Source organism: Bombus impatiens, unplaced genomic scaffold, assembly GCF_000188095.3.
Source record: "Bombus impatiens unplaced genomic scaffold, BIMP_2.2 scf_1283, whole genome shotgun sequence".
NCBI lineage: Eukaryota > Metazoa > Arthropoda > Insecta > Hymenoptera > Apidae > Bombus > Bombus impatiens.
In genome coordinates, this window is record NT_177702.1 from 68,775 (window position 1) to 87,628 (window position 18,854).

An 18,854-nucleotide genomic window follows, 5' to 3' on the forward strand; every position below is an offset into this window, starting at 1 on the left:
TCACAGACAGGAAGTCGAAGATCTCCATCCTCGTGAATACCGGTACCGATACGGTATGTGTATACCCGCGCAACAAACTACGCGCACCCGCGAACAAAGATACGTACGAGCTGTTCGCGGTCAACGGGTCTTACGGCACCATCCTACTGTCCCTCGTAGTAGCATTGCGTCAAGCACTGAAATGGCGTTTTATAATAGCGAACGTTAACACGCACGCCTATCATCGGCATGGACTTCCTTAGCCACTATGAATTATTGGTAGACGCAAAAAATAGACATCTCATAGATTCGACCACAAACCTGTCAACAAGAGGATACACGGACACGACTCGGACAGCGTCGATTAAGATAATCATTGGAGAGCTGACGTATCACCGACTTCTCGCCGAATTTCCGGATCTAACCCGGTTTTCGGACGAGAGAAAACTCTACACAGTGTGGTACACGATATCGAGACCACCCGTCTACAGCAAACCCGGCCGCCTCGCACCCAATCGATTTAAACAAGGCAAGGCGGAGTTTGAGATGATGATGGAACAAGGAATAATACGGCCATCGAAGAGCCCACGGGCATCACCTCTGCTCGTCGTACCGAAGAAGGACGGAGGCCTATGATTCTGTGGCGACTACCGTACGTTGAACGCCCGCACCGTACCCGACAGATACTCGTCGCCGCATATCAAAGACTTCGCGCAACATCTGTACGGTAAGCGTATCTTTTCTAACATCGACCTCGTCCGCGCTTACCACTAAATTCCGATCGCGCCCGAAGACGTTGAAACACCGTAATTACGACACCTTTCGGTCTTTTCGAAGCAGCCGATATGATGTTCGGAACGCCGCGCAAACATGTCAGAGCTTCGTCGACGAAATCACACGTGGTCTCGATTTTGTCTATGCGTATATCGACGATTTTCTAGTAGCTTCGGAAGACGAAAAACAGCACCGCGAACAAATGCGAATACTATTCAACCGCCTCAGCGATTACGGTGTAGTAATCAACTCCGCTTAATGACCTGATAAAAGGCGTGAAAAAGAACAACGCGCCCATCGAGTGGTCAGAACAAACCGAAAACAGTTTCAGCGAATCAAAACGTGCACTCGCGGATGCCACGATGCTAGCGCATCCGATACCAGGTGCGCCCGTCAGCCTCACGGTAGACGCGTCGGACTACGCAATAGGTGCAGTATTGTAACAACGCGCGAACGACAAATGGCGGCCGCTGGGATTCGTCACAAAATCCTTGACTCCCACGCAACAAAAGTATAGTGCATACGACAGCAAACTTCTCACGATGCACACGGCGGTCAAACGTTTTCGACACGCTGTTGAAGGGAGAAACTTTTTGATCTATACAGACCCTTTACATACGCATTCAACCAGCACCCCGACAAGTGCTCGCCGCGACAATTCCGACATCTCGACTTTATTACGGCATTACGACTGACATACGATACATCGAAGGACAGGACAACAACGTAACCGACGCCCTATCTCGCATCGAAGCTATAGGAATGTCCGTGTACCATCAAACTCTCGCCGCCGCGCAAGAAAACGACACCGAGCTACGCGACTTAGACAACTCAGGTACATACGCGTTACTATTGAAAAAGACACGTTTTCCAGATCAAAACGTAGATATACATTGCGATGTATCAGGCGACACAGTACGACCATATGTACCGAAAGCTCCACGGACTTTCCCATCCCGGGATACGCGCTACACAAAACCTGATGACGACGCACTTTGTCTTACCGTCTAGAAACAAAGACTGCAGAAACTGGGGACAACAGTGTATATCATGCCAGCGATGTAAGGTCACCAGGCACGTAGAATCCCCAGTCGGAACGTTTGAAGCGTCGACAGGCAGATTCCAACATATCCACGTAGACATTATCATAATGCAGTATTCGAAAGGCTACCGATGTTGTCTAACGTATATCGACCGCTTTTCGCGTTGATCCGAAGCTATACCCATAGCCGATATGGAAGCGTCAACTCGTTTTGGCGTACCATCGAAAATAATAACCAACCAAGGACGCCAATTCGAGTCGCAATTATTTAACGAATTATGCCGGTTGCTCGGTGTCAAACATCTACGCACGACGGCCTACCACTTCGCGTCCAACAGGATGGTAGAGCGCCTACACCGACAATTGAAAACGGCGATCAAATGCCACGATACGAGCAACTGGGTTGAAATCTTGCCGATCGTACTATTAGTAATTCGAACAGCCATTAAGGAGGATCTGAATGCAACGGCTGCCAAAATGATCTACGGCACAGGAATACGATTGCCAGGGGAATTTTTCGTATCGACGGTTTGACAAGCGACCTCCGAATACGTGAATCGGCTTAAAGAACGTATCGAAGAAATCAAACCGCAACCGATCAACCGACATAGTGCGAAAAACATATTCATTTTCTACGAACTCGCAATGTCACCCTATGTATTCCTGTGTAACGACGCCGTCCGCAGTTTACAATCACCTTACGACAGACCTTACAAAGTAATACAGCGCGGAGAAAAGAATTTCACTATAAAAATAAACAATAGAAATGTGATAGTCTCCATAGACCGACTAAAACCCGCGTTCCTTATAAAAGACAACATTGAATAGCAAAGCGTCGAAAATCGGGACATAATAATACCGCTTGGTATTCAAACCGAACAAAGCGAAAGACAAGTGAGCTCGAATAATGAAAATATGACAAATAAATACGTCATGCGTTCGGGTAGAAGGGTCCGATTTCCTATGAACGTTTCTATGAAGGATGCCTATGAACGTTCCCTCCACGTAAAAAAAGTCATCTCAGAGACCACGAAATCCAGGCAACCGTGCAGAGCGTTCCAAGCTTCATGTCGCCGTACAAATACATACATAACTTTAGTCAGAAAATATTTTTTTACTGGGGTTAAGATGCAACGAGACCACAGTCATGTAAAAATATGTACTACTAAACGATACAAAATTTAATATACTTGAAATTAACTAATTAGTATAAACTATTAATTAGTATATGAACACCGTGGGCAAAAACATTTTGGAAACCAGCTGCCAAATAGTATTTCGTCTATAACTGTCTTTAATGATTTATTCATTAATTGACCATACTTTAATTCCACCACTGAAATGCTTTCTTCTTGAACTTTCTTGACTTTTCTTTCAAGATCTATATCGCCGTCCTATCGGTAAGATAATGCAACAATGTAACTTCTTTATTTTTGACTTTTCGTTAATAAAAATTCTATTAACATATTGGTAAGACTTTCCTGATTAAAATGAGACCAAATACGATATTATTATTACTATTAGCTATTGAAATCACTATTAAAATGAAATTTAGGTTTTACTATAACCGAAGGTAGATCGTCGCTATCTTAATAATTTGCATTGTCGCGATAGCGCGCGTTATTTAAAATATTCGATACGTGTGAGAGTTTTTAGCTTCTGACTGAACAATAATAAAGACATTCTTGGTAAAACACTCAACTTGATTAGTGGTCATTCGATTAATGAAAAAGCCATAAACAGGAATATAGCTAGAAGCAATAAAATGGGGCAACTGCGACATTTCGAATGTATCCTCGAAACTTGTAAACTATATAGTCTTCTTAAGTGCGAAGAGAGAAGGCCCTTTTCGATAGCGACGATTTAAAGCCATGTCACACACAGTGCTCACGTGTACATTTTTGCATCAGTTCCCTTGCATCATTTATTCTGGACCACGCCACGAGTCGGACAATCTAGCGGAGGACGTCAGAGCATACTCCTTGGAAGGAGTTATTCTTTGGATTGGACCTTGTGAACCCCCTCCGAATTTCACATTTCCCTAAATCAGGAATTGTAATGAAAGAACAGGAAGAATCATCAGAATCATTTCGGTTTCGATACCAACCAAATATAGAGCAATCACCATCACAAAACCATTTCATTCTTATTTATTTCGATACAAGTCCTGATCTTTATCCTGCGCATTCGGGATTTGAAAACCTTACTATTTTAAGGCGTTTAACAACATTATTAACTAGCACGAGTGTAACAACATACATTTACGATTTACACCACTACACGATATGATTTAGGGTTTTGCGCTATGCTATATTACCTATAGAAGTTTACAAGAATTCGTAGGCGCATCATACTTTATAATATCATAGTTTATAAGCGTTATTTGTATAACGTTATATAGTAAATCAGTATAAATTTCGCTCTCGGTACATACGGTACACGCTATTGCGTGAACTTAATGTGATTGTGAGGCCCCAACGAATATATCTAGTTAAATCGAGATGCTCTGTATAAATCGAGAATGAAATTTAAACTGATTTATTGTATAACAATGCATAAAATACGCCGCTTATACAGGATGTTCAGTTGCAGGTGTAAAAAAATTAAAATTTAAGAGGTGATTCTTCGAGAATCACACTATTAAAATGGGATGAAAATCAAGAATAAATAATTTGCGTTTTCAGCTTTGTTCTTTAGTTATTGACAATTACGAATTAGCTAAAATATCCCTATGGGCGAGCAAACCTCCTTACACGAACGAAAGTAGATGCACCCTATGCAGCGGGATGCACAGTGTTACATCGCGTGAGGTGGTCCGTGCGACTTCTTTCATTGTCTGACCGTCAAGGCCCAAGCACCATTATACAGACTCTCAATAAACCTAAGGCCCTACCATAAACTGAATCGTATTAGTTTGCAGGAACCTTTAATCCTGCAAATATTTTCGATTTATAGCTGGTACTTAAAACAGTCCTTAGGTTTATTGCACGTTCTTACAAATTACGGAGAAAGCGGGTAGTTACCTAGCGGAAAAGGTAGATATTTGTCTCACGGAAAAACCGGCTTTTCCCATGAACAAGCTCGCTCCCGAGTCACGTTAGTAGAGGAGGCTTCCTCCGCCAATCTTCATTTATTAACGTTGGCTATAACCAATCGGCATCGCGGATCGTTACACTCATTTTTCCAACGAAAAGTGTGAACAACGAATCCATGTCCTTAGTTCAAAAGACACACCCACACCGAGCTTTCTTCCGTAATCACACAAGAACGAACTTCACTTGTTCTCATCACGACAGAACAGTCACTTCATCCCTCTAGACTTGTGCTCTAGACTACAGAGCAGTCACTTCATATGTATACTTAGTCTACTCAATTGCTACTTCTGCTACATCAAGAAAGTCACCTCCGTCTTATGTTCGAAAGAACATTGTGTTCATCTATCGGAGTTTCATACGTCAAAGTATCGTCTGCGATATTTATATCATACGTAACGGTGTAACTATTTAGTGTATTAAGTTATTGGAAATATAAATATTATAACCCTGTTAATCGCACTGTTATATCACATCAATTACTCCTATTATCCCACAAGAAATAAGGGGATCGATCTGTTCGTGGCGTCGATCCTTATAATGGTAACGAGAATTTACGACTCCCGTTCACGCGATTCCTCGCGATCGCGGGGAGACGCGATCGCGAGGATAGATCGAAACTACTTAGTACGATATTCCAAGAATGCGATCGACTATTCATATAAGCAAGGTGAAAATCTAAACATTGTAACGTTCTCTTCTTCAATCATTTCGGACTTGTACCATATGTGTACTACTCGAATAAAATTATTCATTGACTATTATTGTCAACAATCAAGAATTATCTTTGTATATTTAATCGTGTTTTCTTCAAGAATATTAAATATTTAAAAGGACAATTCGCTGTGCTAACCTGTGACCTGACACAGTTGAAAAGCCGCGCTGGTTACGGTGCCTTCAACAATTGAAGACACTTACGGGTTTTCGCACTTCTCCCATTATTAGCAGAAATATCTGTTTTTCTTTTGGCAAGAATTGCGAAGCCACGTTGGTTGTCACGGAAAGTATTATTGTTACAAACAATCTTAGTTCATGTTAGAAACCCAAAGCAAGAAGTAGAAAAGAGCAGAATGTTGGTTTACGTTTGTTAACTGCCGAAATTAAAAAAGAAGAGAAAAATCAAAAAGAATTAGAATTAACTACAGAACAAAACAGAAATTAGTTCTCACCATCAAACTCACCTATACCTGAACGCGATCTAGGGCTGCATTGCCAATAGCTTACGATGACGACAATTATTCTCATTTATAAACCAAGTAGAGAGCTAAGATTAGAAATTTGTCAATAAAATATAACTAAATAAAATCGAATAAATCACCAACCAAGGAGATATTAAAAATATTTATTTATTTCAAGAAGACTTCAATCCTTCCCGTGCTAGTACTCCTGCACATACGGGTAAGCCGAAATGTGGAGTTTATTTACCAGTCGCGTTGATACGCTAGTTAATGCTACTCATACGGTTATGAATTAGAATATCAAGGATACAACAGTTTGGAAATTCAAAATAGTGCCGCGCTTTAGAAAGGTGCGACAAGTTTCTGAATCTATTCCATTCAGCTGTTCGCCTTGTTTCGAAAATAACGAACGAGAATCAAACTAATCGAAATAGTTTAACGACTATTTCTGGTGACAGCAACTACTGTTTTGGTTTAATTATAATTTGAAAAATCTAAGACTCGACATCGAGAGTAATACATAACGATTACGAACACTGAAGACAAGACCAAATCGTGACAACTGACACCGATGACAAGAGCATTCCTACGTGGTATCAGGTGTCAGAGTCATTTCAATTTTGCTGACCACGTTATTTCTTGTATTCTTGATTTGAATACCGCATTTTAAATGAATAAAATTATTCTTGCTTAATTTAATGTGTTTTAATACAATTTGTTTCAATCTGACTTGATTTTAATTTAACATGACTAAGAAAACATATCCAATTCTTTTTTTAAACTTGCGTAGTTGCAACGATGGTTTTATAAAAATGTTCATTAAAATTTAAACTTTTGTAAGTACTCAAAGCTGTTTTGTCCTTTATTTTTTTGAATTAGTGACATTATTTTCTTTATAAAGTATAATATTATTATAATATCTTTGTAAAGGATAATAAAGTATATACTTTATACATATGCAGAATGTACAAAATTATTTTACATGGCTGTAACAGGTAATTCTACACCTCTAGTCCGATAGAGATTTACAAAAAGAAATGTAGCCGCAAAAAATTAATCTTAATCTTGAAGTTTAGGGTCAAATTTTTTTATTGCATCATGAGCAGTTTATTCATCATGAGAAACAAAAGTCTCAAAGAAACCATGGATTGCAACTTAATCGTTATATTAAGCATAGTTATGCTTAATTATGAGCAAATCTATTGAAACAGAAATTCTATCTGAAATTCTATCAGTAACATACATTCATTGTAAATCTGCAAACAATTAGTGACAAAAGCATTAAATAATGTGCTACTGTTGTTATTAGGTATATCTTTGTTATCTTTTAGAAGACATAAAGAACTATTGAAGACATGGCTTGTAATTATTATTAAGTAAGTTAAGTAATTATTATTAAGTAATTATTATTATTGTAAGTATTATTTATTATCAGTAACAGCACAAATGTGCATTAATATATGAAATTTTGAGAAATTTCCTCTCCACAAAAATAGTGGTAGAATAAACGATAGGTATAAATTTGAATACAAAAATATGTATAGATATTAACAATAAGAATGCAACAAGACGATTTTTGGTAATTATGTAGAAGTTTGATCTGTTTGCCAATTTCAATGTCCTTGAAATATGTTGTCGCAGTTATTATTCTGAGTAACTTCTTCCTATACATATAAATGTACAATCGTTACTCGGTGTATATAGCTTTCAAAACATATACGCAAAAAATTATAAATTTAGGTTACGGTTCTAGAATTCACTTCATTCTAGAATAAACGGCTACATTTTTATATAGCCCAATCTGAACTTACACTTATTCTAAACTTACTCTCACTCTATAAATAACAAAATACATCAATGAATTATAAATTGGGCTAAATTGCTCTCTGGCCGTCATTCGATGGCTAGTAACGCTGGCGTGAAATAATTTTTGATGAATAGATTGATATATGAAATGTTGTATTTTATTCTGATATTCAGTTGATCAAAAATGTAACAAATATACCTATTATCATTGATAAATTTAATTGTTTACAGAACAAAAATGTATAAAATAAATAGTCGAATAATACATATATATACGTATATTTAGTATTAAATATAAATTGCTTTATAACTTGAAAAACTACAGCCGAGCAGCAATTACTTGTATAAGAAAAAGTTGTTCAGAATGATAACTTTGGCAATATATTTCAAGAGCATTGAGGAAGAAACCATACTTCTAAATAATTACCAGAATTCTAACTACAAGAAAGTGCAAAATGAAATGTATGCAATTTTGCTTTCTCTCAGATGAAGCCACTCAGTAAGAGCTGAGCGCAAAAAATATCAGAAATACTAAATATAGAACCCACTATCATTAATCTGTAAGATTTCCTATGTAGTAATCACAATCGCTACAAACTCTTGTGCTCATTTTGCACTCTTCCTGCAGTTGTATTTCTAGATTTAATAAGTAAATGGTAACCATTTCTACCAATAAAAGTATAATATAACAATTAAAAGTTCTGATAAGTCCCGAAAACATTACAATTTATTTTCGTATTATATAATACATTGCGTCAGTATTTTTTAAGGTGCAAAAGGTTGAATTAATTATTTCAATGAAACATATAATAATGTACATAACTATCGTCTACCCCGTCCTCGTCCTCGTCCACCTCGACCTCCTCTCGTACCACGTCCACCACGCCCCCGACCACGTACTGCTCCTAAAAGTAATATAAATATAGAAACAAAATATATATATATATAAAATAGAATGTCTATTGTCATTGATGATATAAAAATATGTTTACACATTTTGATTAATAAATGTATTTCGACATACTACACTGTTTTATCCCTATTGAATTTGAATGTTTGTAGCTAATTATCGTATCTTGAATTAATTATAAAAGCTACTTTAATATATACAAATATATATAAATAATATACAAATACAAAAAAAATTCAGTAGCGTGTGTAATATAGCATTTTAAAAAATTAAAATAATTGTTATATGAAATAAATCTGAAAAGTATAAAACTTTATTAAGGAACAATGTGTGAATACATATATGAGAGAGAGAGAGAGAGAGAGAGAGAAATCAATATATTATGAATGTAATAAGTAATATAATTGACTAGTTTTTAAAGTCTATCGACGTTATTTACAAATTTCATTTGAATAACATTTTTTGGAAAGAATGTTTGATTAGTTAATTATACATATAATCACATCAAATTCTTATCTTAATAAACAAACAAAGGTGTTTATGTTAGTCATGTTATTTGTTTCTTAATAAAATAAACAGTCAACAATACATTAACAATATCTGTTGAGACTTTTAGTAAGATGGGCCTTTCTGTTTAGAATTAGTAGTAAATTTAAAATAGCATACATGCCATTAATAAATTTTTATATTCTTTTACAAAAAGTATTTGCAATATTTATATTATTTGTAATATAAAAAGCATGTATATACTTTCTCATACTTGTAAATTAGTAATAGTAACTAATATTGTTATATTTACAAACCTCGTGCAGCCTCCTTCTTTTTTGCTTTTGCTTTTGGTGTGTCGTCTATGAGCAAAGTCTCAAGTGGTAATGAATCTGGTAATATATAATACCTTATATTATTGCCTCGTAAACTTAATGTATCTAATTGTACAGGATCCCTATTCTTTATTGTCATTTTTACAGTCTTTAAATGCGTATTCATTGCCACATCTACTCCTATAAGTGAACATTCAACAAATATTATTAAATTTTAATGGAAATATAAACATGAAGATTTTTTATAGGTTATGATGACATACCGGTAATAGTACCATGTACTTGAGTACCATTCTTCAATTCTATTGTTACAGTCTCATGACTGAGTTTCATTAAAAATCTGAAATAGTTAGAACAATTATATTATAAATACAATTTAGAAGATTCAAAAATATAAGATGTGATAAAACATAGCAATAATCTTTACAAATCCAATTAATTATTCACATATATAGTGTTAATCTTAATATTTCTACTTGATCTTAAACTTTTTGTTTGATAAATATTTTATTACTTCTTACCGAATTATTACAAATTAATATACGTACCTTACTAGTTTCATGATGATGTTTGATATTATGTTTATCTTACAATAAAAGATTACAACCTCAATTTCATACCGTATTTTCTTACCTACACCATACAGAATACTGTATTTCTTGTGTTCCAAAAACTCTTCATATCTGTTCAATCTACTCGAAGTTCCAACCACGTCCTAGCTGTGCCCCTAACTGTCTCCTGCTCATACTCATACCTATAACCATAGAGTATGTGCAAAAACTTATAAAAACCTATATCATAGTCATTTATATATTTCGTATAAAATTATTAGTAACAAAATAATTAAAAAATTGTGATACACAACAATAATAAATACAATTTATAAATATAATTTATGAAATAAAACTAAAATGCGCACAGAAATATTTCATTTGATGTTCTTAAATATTATTGTATATTTAAAAGCAATATATCTTTTTACATTATCCTTTTACATTAGTAATATCAATTGACAAACTCAAATAGAAGAGATCAGTTTTTAATAATTTAAAGAAATAATGAATTTCAAATTACAATGTTCAACGAATTTTAATCTTTTTCCAACTTTGCAACCTTCAAAAGGGATTCCTAGCGTAGGATTCCTGAAGATTTTTGCGAGCTGAATGCGAATCTGCAAGCCGTTTTTTTCAGTACCCACAGATTCCGAAATAGTTAATTTTGAAAAATATTACAAACTTTCAACTTGGAAGATGTTTTGTGCTTTCACAATAGCAGATATTAAGTTGCTGTTGGATGAAAAAGTCCTGTGGGTTCTTTCGAATAGAATATGAATTCTTATTATGTTATAAACATTTACATATGTTTACATAATGATCAAAATAAAAAGAACTCCTAAAACACAATACCTTTTGCTTACATTCTCTAACTTATTTTGAAAACTAGAGGCATGAGAGAAAATGTAATAAGAGCAGTTAAAAATAAATTAAGTTATTTCACATATATATATCAAACTTATTTATGAAGTATTTTACAAATATTATATATTTATAATATCATGCACATAATATTTATATTTAATGCTTAGTGTTAATTTGTATCTTTCTAATTAATTATTTAATATATAAGCATTTTCTTGCTTTAATTTACATGTAATTAGTTGATCAATAACAAAAGTAAATAACAATAATCCAAATTAGAATGGTGACCCATATTTTATATATATACTAAATTCATAATAAAACGTAAATGTATATGTAGTCATCAGTTATATTCTACTCACTAAAAACATAAGAACAGATCTACAGAACAGAACTACAGCATAAAACCAGGTACATTTGCAACATTATAGAATCACATAGCAAATACAATAAACTAAGATAAACAAATATTACTCTAAAATATAAGTCATCTAGACACAGTATTGTCGCTAATGATTTTGCAGTTGACGCGATGTAAGTCGTAGAAAAAGAATACATAGAATATAATACAAATAAATAGATATAATGCAGTTGTGTAGGACAAAAATGTATCTCTTTATTATACTGTGTTGTTGCATGATTATATTACCTATAAACACTACTGTTGTTTAAATATATGTATAGATATAATATTAAAATTTGTTATTCTTTTAAATTTATTTATATTTCTTCTAATGTTAAGTACATATCGGTAAATGAAAAAGTGAAGCAAAAGTTTAAGAAAAATTGTACATAATAATACAGTAATTTTAGATGTATTTTAAATTACAACACATGACCTGCTTGCTTTTGAATTGACTAAATTTAAGATAGTTTTCATTCTTCCATTTGATCCTATATCATATGTTTGTGGAAATGGTATTCCATCAGGTCTGTTATATATATGTTGTAAACATTGTTCCCATCTAACTGGTGACACGATTTGTTTTAATATGTATTTTTTTACATATCGTAAATTAGTGTATGGTACAGCTTTATAATTGGAATATACTATGCATCTAGGTTCATTTATTTCTATCGAATTTAATATTTTAGAAACTGGCTTTAAAGCAGGTTCCATCAATGGTGTGTGAAATGCTCCTGATACAGGTAATCTAGATGTGTTATTTAAACCAAATTGTGCTTTATGTTTTTCGATATATTCCAATGCTTCTATATTTCCTGCTATTATTTTTCTTTCTGTACATAGAAAAATAGCGGTTCTAAAAATAATTGATTATATAATTAACATCATATACGAATTATATAACATCTTTTTCTATTATTTATCAAATATTAAATATTAAGATATTACCTGCATGTTGGATTTTCAATACCCATATCCCTTATCCAATTTTCTGCTTCGATACAAGCTTTGGAAATTTGTGCTTTTGATGTACCAAATACAGATAACATTCCTTGAGGCACCATGTCTGACGCATATTGCATAGCTTTTCCTCTAGACCATGCTAATCGAATTCCATCTTCAAAAGTTATAATGCCAGAAAGAATTAAAGCAGTTATCTCTCCTACGCTATATCCTGCTGTAGCAACACAAGTTTCAAATACTTTAGGAGTCTCTGCTCGTATTTTTTCTAATGCAACCAACGATGATACTACTGTAGCAGCTTGATTATATTCAGTTCGATTTAATTCCTTTTGTGGGCCATTCAAACAAAGCTTTAGTAAATTGTAATTAATTATTTCATTGGTTATTTCAAAAAGTTCCTTAGCAGCAGGATAATCCATATACTTTTTAATCATCCCAACTTTAATAATACCTTGGCCAGGAAATAACAAAACAGAAGTATTTTCTGGATTAACACTTGGTTTTGTTTCCTCTTTATAATTGAGCGGAATATCCTTAGGATATGGGGTTGTCATCCAATTTTTATCCATGACACCACCAAATGTTGCAGCTTTTTCAAGCAGATGCAGTACTTCTCGCGTCTTATATGAACATTGTGAAGAGTCTTCGTGGAATTGATCTGTATTCGATGCTTCAGAATTACTACTTTCATCTTTCATGGAATCATTTGAAATTTGACTAACTCGAACTAACCGGGAACATTTTGGAACACAAGGAGGTATTTTCTTAAACAATATTTGTTGAAACATTCTAATCATTTCAAAAATTAATATCTATTAAATATTCACAAAATTGTATAAACTCCAAAAACAAAAACTTTTATTCAAAATTAATATTATCAGAATATATTACGATAATCTATGAAATTAGGAATACATGAAACGTAGTTATTTATTTTTAGTTGCTATTATCTTCTAGCTTAAAAACATTATATTATATCAATATAGAAGTTAAATAACCTATATGTCTTCTACTTTAAAAATATTATCTTATATCTAGAAAGTGTTTCCCAAGATTATTTCATTATATAAATATGATATTAATATAAAATTTTGATACATTATTTTTATTTATATATACACAGATTGCTATGTACACATGTGCATCCTAAACAGATCTTGAGATCCGTTAGCAAAAACCGTTTGAATACTGAATTGTGAAAAATCAACATGGAAAACAAAAAGTTCCCATTCTGTGTATACGTAACATGTTATGCTGCGACAGAGTAGAAAATGCTACTCATCTCCGTTTGTCTCGTAAGAACGAGAATCTTGTCTTCCATATTGATTTTCCACTTAATTTGCAGCAATTTTGCAGCAAGTATCAAGAGTCAATTTTCGAACGATTTTCCCTAGGCTTCGGTATATAAGTGTCGAGATTTGTCTTATATGTTCGTAGTCTAGTCTTATACTAGAGAGAAAATGAGGATCTCGCGTCCATTCTTCTAGTTGTTCCACGATATGCGATGTACTATGTGACCAAATATTAAAGGTATTCCACGCTAGCATATACAAGAACTTATAAAGTTAGGGATTTGCCCTGTTTGGCTCCATCACAGACAGGAATGTATACAGCATAAACCTTGTATCTCACGAATCTTCGTGTCCCATGTTCTGAAACATCGATCGTGTAAAAAATCAGTGTTTCTCTTGCCCTCAGCGATTTATAACGGTGAGTGTAGGAATTATATTCGATCCAACTAATAAAGTTAGTAAAGTCACAGACAAGTGTGATAAAGTCGATAAAAGTAAAATCTGTGGTAAAATTACCCCTCTAGTTGTACGTTACATGTGATTACGCGCTTACATTAGAAACGACATATGTATACGTATGTATTACATTGCGTTTTATAATATTTAATGATTTGACGACAACAGTTAAATTTTCATATGACATAAGTTCAATTGTACATCAACTAAAAATGTATTAATCAACTTATATTTTCTATTAGAAAATAACGAAAATATTATCAATTTCTGAGACTATTTTAGTACTTTATTTAAAAATGATCTCACTAAAACGACTTTTATCTATTTATATTATCATAATAATTATTTATGTAATATAATCTATAAAAAATTGATGGTTTTATGAAGATATAATGAAAAGAAAAGACGCAAGTATATATACACTGTGAGATACCCATAAATAAATAAAAAACCACTTCGATTATTATATAAATAATGATTATAATGAAAAATATTTCAGATAAAAGTTGAGTGGTTTCAAGGGGAACCTAACTTAACGTGATTAATTTTTGGTAAATATCTAGAAGTTTGTCCTCATCATGAATTTATGTTGTTTGGGGGCATGATTGCATGATTCTCAACAACTTTTTCCTATACATGCATGTAACCGCCCCGTTCAGCCTTAGATATTTCCGAGATATTCGTAAACACTGTGAAAATTATCGTTATTGGACATTACTTTGCCCATATATGTGTACCTGTGACATAGTCGCAAGTATATCCGATACGTTCGCCGCTTGGCAATCTGTTTACCGTATAGCCATCAGCCATAGATATCTTTATCTTTGTATCATACTTCACGAATTTAAATAAACAGCTATGGAAATCCCATTTACAACTGCAGATGTAATGACACTGTAAGAAATGCCTTCAAAAAATTTACTTCAGTATATAACATAAAGGATTTGACTCTCTGTATGTTTGCATTTCCGAATGAGAATCTTACTTATCCTCTATCTGTATTAAAATTACTAAAGAGTTAAGAAATGGAATCATAATGAAATTATATGAATTTCTGATGTATATCATGTATATAATTACGATCAGTTGATGTAATTTCTAATTGAACGAAAAGTAATTCATAACATGCAAGCGTTGCCGGTTGGATTGAAAAAGTTAACCCGAACTCAATACATTGATGATATTCATTTGTAACTGAGTTATAAAGATAGATTATTACAGACTTTCTTACAGTCTTGCATATGCACTTGTGCACGGGACTTTCATCCAAAGGATAAACGGAATACCTAAACTCGCCCAACATTTTCTTATACATACAGTGACTCATGAAAGTATTCGATCGCGCTTTAAAGAAGAATAACATTTTTAAAACAATTTGCATATTTTTGAAAAATTACAAGGTTTAATTTATTAGATAATATGTCAAGAAAATTTTGAAAGAATTGCAGTTGTTCGGAAGAAAATAATAAAAATCACTTTTTACAACCTTTTTATTTGGGCCTGTAATGAACATTCAAACAACACGTTTTGAAGAATCTGTCTATTATATACATATTTAAATGTTAAAAAATGATGAAAATCGCAGTTTTCTACGATTTTCTGTAAGAAAATGTGAAGTTCGAACGCTTGGCTGTGGAAAGAGAAAGTGTCAACATTTGAGGGTGCCACAAATTAAGTCCTGCCCCGTATAGTAAGTATGTGGGCCAGAGGACTCGACGTTTTGCAACTGCGACGTCTGGTTTTTTGAATATTCGTTGTATAATCGTTAACGTGGACGAATCGTCAACGTCGAAGTAAAACCACACGAGCTCGGCATTTCCGAATTTACAAAAATACTATAAATGCTATAGCAGGAGTGCTATAAATATGACTGGCTTGAATTCGTTTTTAATATTTTCTTACATTTCGGCCTATACCTATAATAAATCTACATGTTCGTTCATCTTTCGATGCCTGTTGGTTGTTTCTGCATCAACCGACCTCGATAAAATTTTCTGCATGTATATAGGTGACATAACTCTTCAAAATGACATAACTCTTCAACAGTGCGATTGTAAATCCTTCGAATCCTTAGAAGTAGTTTAAGGAAACGACAGCTATTTGTAATCAAGGACAAGCCAGTGACGCGGAACTTTTTGGCATTAGCATATTTTTTTTCATCCCTTGAATTTTGCGTGCTGTATTCCTTTATTCCCTGTGAACCGTTGGTCCGACACTCAAACGTCGCAAGCGGTCACTTCAGGGCCTGTCGCTAACCCGATGTGACCATTATGTAGGAGTTGGAGTTTCTCCTTCTTTGAAATATGCACTCTGCTTCTTCTTTCCATTGCCTTCATCTCGAGAAAATGGGAAATCAGGAAATTGGAGTATCTAAACCCAGCAATTTGTCTGACTTCAAACATCGTTCCTATCACCGGTCTGTAATAGAACTTCACCAAGTAAGCACGCGTTTCTTGTATCAAGTATACGCTTTTCCCTAGCTTTTTCCGGACTGTCCTTAAACTTTAAAGGAACTCGATTGCATTAAGTTGCACTTCGAGACAGTCGAATAAAAGTTCGCGTGAAATATCTCTGGCACTGCAACGTGTGTTGTTTAAATAGTCCGAACGGATTTCAACACTGCAGTATTACGAGGATTAAATTAATTTCTATTTTTTTAATTTTTAAAGATTACCGGACGAAATAGAAAAATGGTCTCGATGTTTGTAAGAATCTGGATAATTTCATTGTAATCCGCAAATAACTCTGGCAAAGGCAATTTTAAATAAAAAAAATTACATTGTGATTGCACTTTAGATAAGTATAACTCAAGAGATTAGTTATTAAAGAAAAAGATATTAAGTTACATGTGGAAATAGACTTGAGACATGAAACGAAGCGATCGTCTTCTCCTTATTGTGATGGCAAATTTAAAATCCTTCGACGGCTACCAAACCGCTCTCCGTTCTTGCCTATTTGTACTTCTAGCAACAGCTCATAGATGGCGAACGGCATTTAACTGCCGTAGTAAGCGTACATGTTACAACGTTGCCATTCACAGAGCGCGGGTTCCAAATTAAGTAGATAACCCTGTATATCATTTCTTGCGTAATCGCGTAACTACGTGTAACGTACAACCCGAAGGGTATTTTTACCACAGACTTTTACTCCTATTAACTTTACCACATCTGTATGTGTACTACATCGTTTGTGACTTTACCAACCTTATTAGTTGGATTGAGTATAATCCCTGGACTCACCGCTATAAATCGCAGAGGGCGTAAGAGATACTCTATTTTCCTTCACGATCGATATTTCAGATGTAAGATCTATTCTGTGTATTGGTTTGTGGTATTACAAACAATAGTTGTGAAAAGTATCTGAAAATTATCATCTGTCGATAACACTAATTACAATATGTATAAGCATTACGTCTTCAGATGAGATATACAGATGTCGCTGTTGGTCTCTGAAAGAGTTCAAATATATCTCTATAATATGTTTGGTAACATATACCCATATCTAAATCGCATAATTCACTGAGGAATAGAAAAGAACCAAAGAAATAAAGGAAAAGCAATAAGAATCTATCACTGTTACGTAGAAAATATTAACGAAAGTGATGAGTAATATAGTCGAGTCAAGACCGCCGTGGTAGCAGGGATTCGGCAGAGGAAATTGTCGCGAGTCGCCCAGGTGCATTGAACTTGCCCGGTTAAGCATAGAATAAGGCGATTTCCATGGGACGCGCGCGCGCGCCAATCTTGGTGGTGGTCCGGAAAATTGCGCGAATCATGAACGAGTTAATCGTGTTAGCCGTAATTTCAACGCGCTTATCGTCCGTCGGTTAGGTATTGCTTGTGTAAATACAAGTTTAATCGAGATCATCGTCGAGTAATCAATTTAATCGAGATGTGCCTCGATCACGGAGATGGAAAAATCAATAATACGCAAAGACGGACGCGCGAGCGCACATCGAAGGTATACACGCAGTCGTGTAACGCGACCGCTTTTAAATAATCGGAAACACTGATAAGCATGTTTTCGAAGACAATTTCAGCTAATCGCATGCGTTCAATGAATATCATTTAATTTATCGAGCTCACAATTATTCATTGTATCGTATTATAAGTAACACGGTAAATATTGATACTACAGCAGGTTGCAGTTGCAAGGATAGCTGCAAAATAGAGGATACTAATTTTCAATTGATTGCTGGAGCGATTGAGATAATTTCTGTATTTAAATAGCATGGTCTTGTTAGACGAATAAATTTGTGATACCCTAATAATCGATTAAAATAATTTTCATTGACTCATTAATTTTAGAATATTAACAAACAGATATAATCTTCGGGTGTCAATATTTATGAAAGATGTGCTTCAAGGTGCTGCTATGTAAATATAAATACAGGCTGTATGAATTTGTCGTTGTAAATGTTAAAGGCTGAGATAAAAAATTATAGTTATTGCCATAATAACTTAACGTTAATTGCAAGTACATAAAATTGTTATACTTATTGCACAGCTGAATTACAACTTTTCGGAAACGATGATGAACCGTGGAGTACAATCAAATTCTATTTAGAAAAAAGGGATAAAGATCTCCGTACGGTTATGACCGAAAAATTTCTTATAATTATCGTAGTGATCCTCCGCAACTATAGAAAGCGCATAGTATGCGATGCACAATAATAACTCATCTATCGATTGATCTGTACTCGTGAGAAACCGCATGG

The 18,854-nt window shown here is 34.2% G+C and overlaps 2 protein-coding genes and 1 long non-coding RNA gene across 5 annotated transcripts in view; 1 reads left to right on the plus strand and 2 right to left on the minus strand.

Annotated features, from left to right (window-relative positions):
* Window positions 1-8,576: 8,576 nt before the first annotated feature.
* Window positions 8,577-10,365, minus strand: LOC100740801 (probable small nuclear ribonucleoprotein Sm D1). Of its 2 annotated transcripts, none has more exons than XM_024371395.2 (4): window positions 10,236-10,365; window positions 9,866-9,942; window positions 9,585-9,782; window positions 8,577-8,776 (listed from the first exon to the last, which is right to left on the minus strand). In XM_024371395.2, the coding sequence occupies exons 2-4, from the start codon at window positions 9,933-9,935 to the stop codon at window positions 8,694-8,696; spliced, it is 351 nt and encodes a 116-aa protein (XP_024227163.1). In that variant the 5' UTR covers window positions 9,936-9,942; window positions 10,236-10,365; the 3' UTR covers window positions 8,577-8,693. The 2 variants fall into 2 exon arrangements, with proteins under 2 accessions (XP_024227163.1, XP_003493781.1); XM_003493733.4 differs by having other exon boundaries at window positions 10,151-10,356.
* A 990-nt stretch (window positions 10,366-11,355) lies between these two features.
* Window positions 11,356-13,980, minus strand: LOC100740921 (probable malonyl-CoA-acyl carrier protein transacylase, mitochondrial). 2 transcript variants are annotated; one of them, XM_033323887.1, is made up of 3 exons: window positions 13,863-13,980; window positions 12,375-13,047; window positions 11,356-12,282 (listed from the first exon to the last, which is right to left on the minus strand). In XM_033323887.1, the coding sequence occupies exons 2-3, from the start codon at window positions 12,956-12,958 to the stop codon at window positions 11,841-11,843; spliced, it is 1,026 nt and encodes a 341-aa protein (XP_033179778.1). In that variant the 5' UTR covers window positions 12,959-13,047; window positions 13,863-13,980; the 3' UTR covers window positions 11,356-11,840. The 2 variants fall into 2 exon arrangements, with proteins under 2 accessions (XP_033179778.1, XP_024227161.1); XM_024371393.2 differs by lacking the exon at window positions 13,863-13,980 and having other exon boundaries at window positions 12,375-13,765.
* The window catches only part of LOC117152375, an 8,270-nt gene continuing 3,376 nt past the window's right edge, over window positions 13,961-18,854 (plus strand). The window contains exons 1-2 of the long non-coding RNA XR_004462739.1: window positions 13,961-14,099; window positions 14,637-14,688. This is a non-coding gene — a long non-coding RNA (uncharacterized LOC117152375). The remainder of the gene's footprint in view (window positions 14,100-14,636; window positions 14,689-18,854) is intronic.